This window comes from Martes martes (genome assembly GCF_963455335.1).
Source record: "Martes martes genome assembly, chromosome: 9".
NCBI lineage: Eukaryota > Metazoa > Chordata > Mammalia > Carnivora > Mustelidae > Martes > Martes martes.
Window position 1 is genome coordinate 123,944,502 of NC_137896.1, and position 10,695 is coordinate 123,955,196.

The 10,695-nt window shown below is 60.2% G+C and overlaps 1 protein-coding gene across 1 annotated transcript in view; it reads left to right on the forward strand.

Moving 5' to 3' along the window:
- HS1BP3 (HCLS1 binding protein 3) overlaps positions 1-10,266 on the forward strand; it is a 29,392-nt gene extending 19,126 nt beyond the window's left edge. The window contains exons 5-7 of the mRNA XM_080814177.1: positions 2,520-2,680; positions 3,492-3,606; positions 8,046-10,266. Of these exons, the coding sequence (XP_080670303.1) occupies positions 2,520-2,680; positions 3,492-3,606; positions 8,046-8,304 (535 nt within the window). The 3' untranslated portion in view covers positions 8,305-10,266. The remainder of the gene's footprint in view (positions 1-2,519; positions 2,681-3,491; positions 3,607-8,045) is intronic.
- The last annotated feature ends 429 nt before the right edge of the window (positions 10,267-10,695 follow it).

A 10,695-nucleotide genomic window follows, 5' to 3' on the forward strand; every position in this document is an offset into this window, starting at 1 on the left:
GCACCCCCTCTCCGCTCTTCCTGGGGAGCAGGCGGAAATGAGTCTGGATAAGAGACGCACTGTCCCCTGTGTCCATTTCTCTTTTCACGTGTCTGTTCTTCCCTTTCCCTCTTTCCTTCCTTTCTCTCTTCTTTCCTTCCTTCCTTCCATCAGTCCTCCTCTTGGACCCAGTATCTGTGGAGCGTCTTCTCTGAACCAGGCACATGGGTGTGTCCCAGAGACTCGAGATAGGGGGCCAACCAGAGCAGGACCCTGGGGCTTTGAGCTGTCAGTGCTCCCTATTTCCTGCCTGTTCTCTGCCTCCCCTGGGGACGGTCAAGGAGGGCTGGGGAGATGGAGGATAGCCCGGTGGGGGGTGGAGTACGGACGGTGCCCGACTGACTGGACGCCCCCACGTGCCATAGATTCGCTTTATGTCAGTTCAAGACCATGAAAGATCAGAAATGTCTCCGGGGAGAAAAACAAGATCATTCATCCCGTTTGGGGGGAAAATTCACATAGCGGGAAAGTCGGGCCGAACTTGCGTTCTCAGAACCAGAAGTAGGTGTGAGAAGGGAAATCACAGATCTCTGTGAAGACAGAATTCATCACGCTTGTCCTCTCCCTTCCTTTGTGCTCAAGACAGCTCCCATCTTTCCACGGCTCCTCTGATTTCTGGTCCGTGGGAAGCCTCTGGCCCCCACGCTCCAGGGCTCCAGGTGAGGGCTGTCTGTCGGCTGACGGAGGCCAGCAGTGGGGCTGAGCCCACAGGCCTCAGGCTGGGCCAGTAGCTGCATCAGATTCCTCGGAGACTCTAATGCGGCTTCCTAGGCCGGCCCTGGGGTTCTGACTCAGTAGCTCTCGGCTGGAGCCGTCTCCGTCTGACCTGCCTCTGGCACCCACGTCCCAGGGGTCAGGAAGGCGGACTGGCTCACCCTGATCGTGAATCAAAGAGCAGGTGTCCCTGTCAGAGCAGTCCACCTTGGCCCTTCAGGGTGTGTGAGGTGGCATGGCTGAAGGTTCTGGAAAGCACTTGCTATGAGGACGGAGAAGGCCTGGCACCTTCCCAAGCAGGGCTTGGGGGTGGCACCAAAGCAGAGGCGTGTGCCTAGGAGGTCTGTGACCTGAGCCTGTCTGGCTTGTGCCCAAGATGGAGGAAGCAGGGTCGGGGCGCATGGGACTTCCTGGCACACCTCTGCCCTGAGTCTCTGCTCTCCGTTTCATCCTCAAAATGTACGGGGCCTGAGCCTATTGTCCTCACCCCATCCTGGATCTCCCTGCTGCGGGGACACCACAAGGGGACAAGAGCGCAGGACTGTGAGTAGGCCTCGGCCCTGAGCGCATAGGTGTGTTCCATCCTGGAGGTGTGGCCCCGCAGCAGGGGCATTTCCAGCTCCCACAGCTTCTCCCATCTCAGCTGAGCCTCCGATTCTACCGCAGGTCTGTGGCCGGACCGTGGGAATGGGCTGCTCTGAGCACCCTGCCCTCCAGCCCCCAGGGCCGCTTGGCGCTCTGTCCATCTGCCGCTGGTTGGTCTGTACCATCGAGGATGGCAGGGCCGGCTTCTGCAGTTTTCCCACACAGTGTTGCCAGCAAGAGCTCAGACGGTGACCTCTGTCTGGTGGAACTACCCGCTAGGCAGACAGGCACCCCAGAAATTCTGTTTCCAGTAAACAGCGTCTTTTCACTATTTGCAGGAACCTGATAATGGCTAATTTTGGTATCCGCAGCAGCGATTGGATCGCCGTGTTAAAATAAAACCAAGTTTGTTTGTTTATGTATCTGCAGTGTGACTTATATATGCAGAGCTGCAGGGTTCAAGTCCGTAAAGGCTTCAGTGCGCTCTGCATCACCACCACCCAGGGCAGGAAACGAAGCAGGCCCATGGCCCAGAACTTTCCCTTGTGCCCTCTCCCAGTTTCCCAAAGCAGCATCTGGTCCAAGGCAGGACCTTGGCCGGTGGATGAATGAGACATCAAGGGACCTTGGTAAGGGAGGGCCAGTGAGGGATGCTCTGAGTAGCTGAGAGGTTTCCTGAAGGAGGTGGGGCTCGCTCGGTGGGACTGAAGTATTTGTTGGAGTGACAGAGTTTTCCCTTCTCAAGGCTGCTTTCTGCTTGTCCCTGGGTACCACCTGTTCCCAGCCTCAGGCTGCATCCACCCCCCTTTCCAAGTGGCTCTGAAGAGCCTGGCCCTGGGAACCCTGGGGGCACTGGGCCCCTGCAGCCTCCAGAAGGAGGGCAGCTGCTCTGCCCGGTGCCTGGGCAGGCAGGCCTGAGTCCTGGCTGGCCCGTCAGGGTGGGGAGCTGTCCGGCAGTCATCTCGTTCATGCCAACATTCCCCTGCTCCTCCCGTACATCCTGGGGCACAGGACCCAGCCACTTCCCGTAGCAGGGCCTTACACCTCAGGATACTGGAAAGTTCCTTCCTCACCCAAGTTCAAGCTCACCTCGCCTGCATGGCTCTGACCAGGCCATCTGCACCTGCTGGCCAGGCTCTCATGAAAACTCCTAACCTTGAGCTGTGTCTGTGATTCCGTAGCTCTAAGAAGTCCAAGAAACGCCCCGAAGCGGCTGTGAAGCCCAAACCCTCAACCCGACTCACCATTTTTGATGAGGAGGTGGACCCTGATGAGGGGCTCTTCAGCCCAAGTTCGAAGCTCTCCCCCCAGCGCCCCGCAGAGGACGTGCCCGTCCAGGACCGTAAGTAGAGCCTCCAGGCCTTCCCTCTACTCTGGGTGTCTGCTCCATGACCCAGCCAGACTCGTACAAGTGGCTTTGGACCCACCACACGTGAGCACAGTGGAGATCTTGCCCTTGTCCTATTTCGACGTGGTCCACGCTCAGCTTACGGAGAATTTCTGCTGGAGAGATTAGTCCTGCACTTTGTGTCCCCGTAGCCTGGAACCTTCCAGGACTATATGTTTGTTCTAATCACCCTGGGGAAGTGGGGGTGGCATCTTTATCATTCCAGTGGCCAGATGTGGGCACTGTCTGGGAGGGAGACGCAACTACCCAGGTGTGCCGTGACTCTATGATAGATTTTGTGTGACCTGAGTAGAGCCCACTAGAGGGTCCTGGGCAGAGTCGGAAAGAGGAGAGCCGAGCGGCCTTGGGACTCCTCTACTTGTCCCGAGATCTGACCTTTCGTCACCCCACCCGGGTCCTCATTCAGGATGGACAAACGCTGTCCCCCATTAACCCAGCACTTGGTGACCACCCACAGAGGGCCAGGCTCTGTGCCGAGCCTGAGAACACATTGATGAGAAAGTCCCGGCCTCACAGCTCTAAGGACATGTCTTGGCAATTTCACCATCGCCTTTGAGTGCTGTCCCTTGCCCTCTTGCTGTCCCCACCCAGGCCTCTTCCTCCAGTTCTCTGCTCCACCTTGTCCCTTGCTCGCTGTCTGCTGGCTGGGCCAGGAGGCTGGGCATGGCTGTCCCCACCTGTGCCCCCAGCAGCTGAGGACAGGCCAGGACATCCTTTGACCACTCTGCCCCTGCCTTCTCCACAGCCCTGAAGTTGTTCGAAGACCCTGACCTCGGCGGTGCCGTCCCTCTGGGTGACCCCTTGCTGCTGCCTGCCGCCCGTGAGAGCGGAGGGCCCGTGTCCCATGCGGAGCTGTTCAGGTACCACCTGTCCCTTGGGCGCTCCTCTGCCAGCCCTCAGAGCAGCCTGGGCAGAGCCGGGGACCCGTCCCCGTGTGGGAGCGTCCTCACCGGCTTCAGCCGCCAAGGGAGGGCGTCTTGGCCCCTCAGAGGCAGGAGACCGTGGGTGGTTGCTGATCAGGAGGCAGCGGCGGGGATTGGGGCAGCCATGGGGATGGGCCACAGGCCGGGTCGCTCTGTGAGTTCCAGAAAGAACTTCGTGAATACGAGTCTTTACCTTCCCACACTCATGCTTTCATAATTTATGTGGAGAATAATTAAATTACATAATCACAAGAGCAAGTATAACTGGCTTAAATAGGTTTAGGAACAACCATTAAAATGGGTTCTTGGTAGCACACAGACCTCCCCGGGGAGAAAACCGAAGGTGTGCTGGACCTCGGCTGGCCCCGGGAGGGTCCCAGCGGCAGGCTGTAGAGGGGAGGGCGAGGCGTGGTCTGTTGCACAGAGGTGGGTGGACGGAACGTGTGCACGGGGGCTCCTGCTTCAGGGTGCTGGCCGTGGTCCGTGTGCCACATCCTACACATGGCCTGATTTCATCCTCACAGTGGCCCCCCACCTAGATGTGAGCTCCCCCAGGACAAAGCCGGGCTTGGAACCCAGTCCCCCGGTCTGCGTGCTGTCCTCCCCGCACCTTCCAGGACCCTCGAAGTACTTAGAGGAGGAGAGGCTTGGAGATCTGCCTCCTGCCCTGGGGTTCTCCACATGCTTGGTACTGTGTGTCTCCGCTGCATCACCCGCGCCCCCAGAACGCAGCTGTGCTCAGCAGTTTACAGGAGGCTGAGCTGTGTCTTTCCAGGAACATGGTGCCGAGACGCTGTCCTCTGTGCCCTCGTTAGCAGCCTCGGGCTATTAGCCCTGTCAGTGCCCGAGTCACAGCGAATGCGTCTTGTCTTCACATCTCCCCATGGCCCCTGGCATCTGTTCACTGTCATCTGTGTCCTCGCCCCTGCGCGCCCCAGCAGGCTGGGAGAAGCTGGGGTGGCGATACCTTGAGAGGAGAAACTGAGGCACGGGGAAGCAGACTAGTAGAGTCAGTCCTGGGGAGGGCGTCAGGGCCTTGGGGAGGCTCTGCCATCTCCAGAACTCAGTGTGTTCCGGGGAGGCCATTCCATGGGGCCTTTCTTGGCACAGTCTTTCCTGAGTCTGTGATGCCAGCACTTCCCGACCCACATTCTTCAGGGCTCCAGTGTCCCTTCAAGGGGTTCTGTGGCCAGACGGCTAGGGCAGTACCAGTCAGCACGACTCTGGGCATGAGTAGGAAACAGCGTGTCGCGTTGCATGTTTCTGTTGGTCTCTGGGACCCTTTCCCTTTGTCACGCCTCTTGGCGTCCCCCAGAGCCCTCTGAGAATTACTGGGGAATGGGTGTCCGCGGCCCTGCCTTTACTCTGCCACACAGCTGGTGAGAACGAACTCACGTTCTGAGCAGGAGCCGGGTCGTACTCTTCGTGCTGACTCCATGACTATCCAGGCAGCGATTGGGGTTCCTGACGATAAAAAGCTTCCTAATCCTCATCCATTCACTGACGCTGTCACCCGCCCGTTCATGGCATTGTGGCCACCAGCGAGCCTGAAGCCCCGCAGAGCGCTCTGCCGCACAGGTGTGGGGGTCTCACAAGCCTCAGTTTCCCCCCTGCTGTGCAGCCAGGCCAGTGGTCGGCCTGTCCCCTGTGAGGCCCTGGGGAGGTCGAGTGGGACTGGGGTCTTCAGAGCCCCGTGCTGCCTCTCTGTGGGAGCCCCAGTTCCAGCCGTGACTCAGGGAGCCTGGGTAGAAATAGAGTTCATGGAAAGGGGTGCCCCTGCCGCCACCTGTACCCTGAGTGTGACGGTCCCACCTGCCACGCAGCAGCTGCTGATGAGTTCCCAACAGCGTTTGCCCCAGCTGCATAAATCCGGGCCGCTGACACGGGCTCTTCGCTGCTGCTGCTTCCCGAAGGCCCCTGCTCGAGGATAATTCAGTCCCCCTGAGCTGTCCCAGGGCTCCAGCCCGGGTGGAGGCTCCAGGAGGAGCCCGCACCTGCCCCAGGGCCTCGGGGATGAGCCGCTGCCTTGGGGAGCCGGGCCACAGCTGAGCTGAGGTGGCCAGGAGCAGCCGGTCTTGTCACACTTCGGGGACAGCTACCTCTCCGAAGGCCTGGCTTGGGCTGGGCCCTCTCGGGCTGGGCTGGAGGGACAGCTCTGCCATCCTCAGCGGCTCTGACTCCTCCCTTTGGGGTCTCTGCCCCACCGCAGGGGGGTGACCCAGAGCTCCTCTGGCAGCTGGTACTTGGCAGGCCGCCCCTCCAGGGGAGGATGGTGCTGGGCACGCCACGCTCCAACAGACTGCTTCCTTAGCCCGGTTGATGTCTGAGTTGGACCCCATTGACATGGGGAGACTGAGGACCAGGGAAGGAACGTGACGAAGCCATGAGGCCACTGGTGAAGGCACAGCGGGAGGGAAATGGAGCCGTGTTCCAGGCACCGTGTGCTATGCTGCCGGGCCCACAGCGGCTCTGCAGGCCTTGCTGGGTGATGCCGGTGTTCTCATCTCGCAGATGGGGACACCGCCGTCTTCTCCCTCTAGCACCTGAGCCCTCTCTCCTGTCCCCAGCATGGCAGATGCGGCCTGCTGAGATACCCTTAGACACCCTGGCCCAGGTGTGGGCAGCACCTGTCCGGAAGTCTCTGCTGATCGCTGGTTTAGGAAGCATGTAAAGGGCCAGGCATCCTCTTTTAGGAATTCAAAAATTGGCCCTTGGATTTCAAAGGGAGTTTTCCATGTGACTCTGTGAAAGCCCCCAGGATAGTGTTACCAGACTCCCCACTGTTCCCCAGCCCTGGGCCTCCTGCTGTCTCCCGGTTCCAGACTAGACTGGCCGGCATGCAGCTTCTCCCAGAGGGCAGGGCGGAGGCTGCTGTGACCCTGAGAGTGTGAAGCCGGGAACATGAAAACCCCGGTCAGGCCATTTTCCTTAGCATCTTCGGGAAGCTAGAGCATCCCTGAAATGACCTCATCCAGCTCCTCACTGATGGGGATACTGAGGCCTAGGGAGGGGAAGGGCCCTACCAGGGGTCACTTATTTTGCAGTTCTTTCAATCACCGTGTCCCAGATGGGACTGCCATCTGTCAAAGGACAGAAGAGTGGACAGCGGGTGTCCTGAAACCTGACCCAGAGAGCATTTCCTGAGGATGCAGGTGTGTGGAGGTCTCCACAGAATCCCAAGAGAAGCTCCTCCCTTAGGGGAGGGGTCTGGATCAGGGGGTCTGGATCAGGTCCTCAGAGGCCACAGGTCCAGCAGGTGTCACCTGAAGGGCCTCAGGGGGCCTCTGGCCTCAGCAGAAAGAGAGACCCTCAACCCTGGAGAAATTCCAGTCTGAAAGGGCTTCGTTGCATCGGTGCCCCAGGAAGGCACACACACCTGAGAGACCCAGTGACCCCCAGGCCAAGTCCTGTTCCTTCACGAGCTGGCCATGAGCCCCAGACAAGGCCCTTTATCTCTTTGTACCTCAGTTTTCATATTTCCTGTCTGTGAAATGAGAGTACAACCTGCTCCCAGACAGTGTCTAGTTACCATTCAGTGAATTAGTGAACGTGGAAATGCCTGGCCTCCGTAGGCATTCAGCGGGGTGTGGATCGGGTGGCTGGGTGCTGGGATGGATTGAAAGGGTCTTACATTGTGCATCTGGTCTCCTCCTCTGCCAGGAACCGGCAGCAGATGCTCGCTCAGGCAAAGACGGCAGAGGCAGGTTGTGGCCCCTGGGGTACCTGGTACCTGGGACGGGTCCTGTGTGACCGTCCCACTGCCGCGGGCTGGAGTCCCACCCAGCGATGGGCTGTTGGGTCCAGGACCGTGGCCCCGGCTCTCAGTGGGCCCACAGTGGGCACCGTGGATGGGTGACGCCACCCCACCATGGTCAGATCCCCTCATCGAGTCTTTCTTGGGCTGAACTTGGGGCAGATGAGGGCTCGGCTCCTGAAGTCAGACGCCCTGGTCCGGTCCCAGGCGCCATCACACGTGGTCGTCTCACAGGTAGCTCAGCCTCCTGAGGCTAGAGTGTCCCACCTGCGGGGTGGAGCTCCGCCGTACCCACAAAGGGTTTGGGGTAGAACAAGGTACTGTGTGTGTCCGCAGTGCTTGGTACAGAGCAGGCGCTCTGCGTCTGGCAGCTGTTACTCTTCTCGGGAGGTTGAAGGACAAGTCCCCTAAAGGGCCATCATTTAGCGGGGACCCCCTGAAAAGCAGAGCCCTCCAGAGGCCGCTGAGGGGCTGCAAGGAAGGCAGAGGCTGCCCCCCAGCTCCTGTGGAAAGGCCGGGTGGGGCAGGGCCCATCGCCCTGCCCAGAGCGGGGTGCCCTTGCCTTGGGGCTTTGCTCCCTCTGCGGGAGGTCACATTCAGAGCTTCCCCTCTGGTTCCCTAGAGTTGAAGAGGACTTAGACCAGATTCTGAACCTGGGGGCTGAACCCACAGCCAAGCCCCAGCCTAAGCCCAAGCCGCCAGTGGCAGCTAAGCCAGCGCTTCCCCGAAAGCCAGCCGTGCCCCCCGCAGCGGGCCCGCCGGAGGCCGTGATGGGGCCGCGGAAGCAGCAGCAGCAGATTCAATCCATGGACGAAATGGACATCCTCCAGTACATCCGGGACCACGATGCGCCCAGCCAGGCCGCCCCCAGCCTCTTCTGACCCTCGTACCCCTGGACTGGCCCTGGGCTGGCAGAGCCTCTCCCCAAAGGGATGGGCACCGAGGGGGGCACCATGCCCCGCGGGGCCAGGACCTCTGCTCCCAGGGGAGGGGGTAGGTGCCCAGGTCATAGGACCCTGTACTACCTTGGTATTTTGTTTTGGTTTGGTTTGTTTGCCTGTGGGGTCATAGAACCCTGCAGGTCACAGAAAGAGTCCTCCTCACAGGAACTGGAGTCAGGTTGTCCTAGCCACGTGGGTGTGGGGGGGAAAGCGTTTGGGGTGCCTTGCTAACCAGGAGCTCAGCCCCTTGGATGAAGCTGAGGCCGCAGGGGCCCCAGGGTGCCTTACCCAGGGCAGGGAAACTTTGTGTCCATCCATGCCTGCTGCAGGGTAGGGAGGGTCTGCCAGCCCAGGAGGAGTGGAGTCCCTGGGCAGTGTGGCTCCTGGGGACCTGCATACTCCAAGAAGGTCCCCAGGGGACAGATGCTGAGTGGATGCCTGGGAGAGCCTGGTTGGGTGGCATGTTCCTGAGCAGCCTCTGGTCCCCAGGGGCTAAGGAGGGTACTTTCCCACGTGTCCAACTCAAGGGAGACATGAGGCCCAGTGCCTGTCTCTTTCGGGTGTGGACAGCCTGACAAGCCCCTGGTCTTCCTCCCTCCTTTCCCAGGGAATGCCTGGCCAGACCATGGCCTCTGTGGGCCTCTGGCCATGGCCAGTGTCCCCCCTTGCAGCTCTAAGCAGAGTGGTCCTGGCACCCTCCAGAACACTGCCTGGCCCGCAGCTGGGGCATCCCTCCTACTCACAGTGGGCCTAGGCATCATGCTCTTAGCTGCTGCTTCAAGCACTTTGTCCAGCAGTGGGTGCTGCCAGGCCTTTCCTGTCCCCCAGATCTGGATGTGCTCACCGGCCTCTCGGCAGTGGGGACCGCCTCCGGGGAGAAGGAGCCCTGTGCCAGAGCAGGGCCAGTGCCTTAGACTTGCCCCCCGCTCCCACACCCCTGCACGTGGGGCGGGCATGGCGCAGTGCTCAGGAAATTCAGTGAACGATATTTAATAGAGCAAAGAGTATCTTTTAAAATATATTCTTCATGTTCAGAACTACTTTTTATTGAGACACAGTTTTTAATGAAATGCAACCCCTGTTGTCCCTTGGCTTCTCCTGCTTAATGGAGACCCCAGAAGGGGGTTTGGAGGTAGGACCCCGGGTGCTTTCCTGATCGGGACCACCAGCCAGCCCTGAGGAAGGCTCCAGACCAGGCTGGTTGTTTGCCCCCATCAGTCTAGTCCCCTGCTCCTGCCCCGTGTCCAGACCTGTGGACCCCATGTGGCCCTGTGGAGCACTCCCTCTGCTCTGTCCTGTGTCTGATGCACCCCGGCACCTGCGGCAGAGGTCAGGTCTGAGGAGGCTGCCCTCCCCCAGCCTGGGCCAGAGGGACGGGAGGGAAGTAGGCAGTCATGAGGTCTGAGGGCTGCATGCCTTCTCCTCTGCCTTCCCCGGGCTCCCAGGTCTTTGTCCCCGGGGCACCGGCTGCCAGCTGCCGGCTGCGGGGCTCCTCGTGCCTGCCATCCACTTCCCTTTCACTGCCACGCCTTGTGTCCCCACCCTGCAAGGCCTCAGAAGGAGCGAGTGCTGAGGGGAGGGCTGTCTCTCTGCTTTCCCTCCTGTGCCTGCTCCCCACCCGATGCCCCTACTCAGCAGCTATGACATGGATGGAGGGCACAGCCGGCAGGTGCCCAGAAGGGGTGGCAGAGGGAACCTATCATTCTGGGGTGGGGTCACCCACTGCAGTCTGGCCTCCTCCCTGGAGGCCTGGTGCTGCCTAGACACCAGAGTAAAGACCGGCACATCCCCCGATAATGACGTTCGAGCTGCAGCTGGTTCTCCTCCGTGGGTCTGTGACCTGCTGGGGAATTGATGACGCCCGGTGATCCAATAAAGGTCGTATCAGTGACTCGCTCCAGCATTTGTTGATGGTGGTTTCTCTGCGCCCAGTCTGGCAGGGAACGCTGGGGAGGGCAGGGGAGCATCTTGTTGGCAGTGGGCTTGGCAGGGGGTGCTGCCCTGGAAGGACCCTGGGGTCTGCCACGGCTCTGCCCAGGCTCCCAGGCTGCTGCTCAGCAGGGCAAGTTGAGGCCAAAGGGAGGATTCTACTGTGTATGTAAACTGAGGCCGAGGGGACAAAGGCCCAGGCCCCGCAGGGATTACCGCATCAGTAACTGGCCAGCCAGGACTCTTGGAAATAGTCTGGAAAGAGGACCCTTAGCATCTCTTCGCGGTGGGGACTGGACTAGGCTTGGACTGGTCTTCGGCTCTTTTAAGCTCCGATGTCAAGTACATCCTTACACACTCCTGTCCTGGCCTGCTTCCCCCCGCCGGAGCTCAGATTCTGAG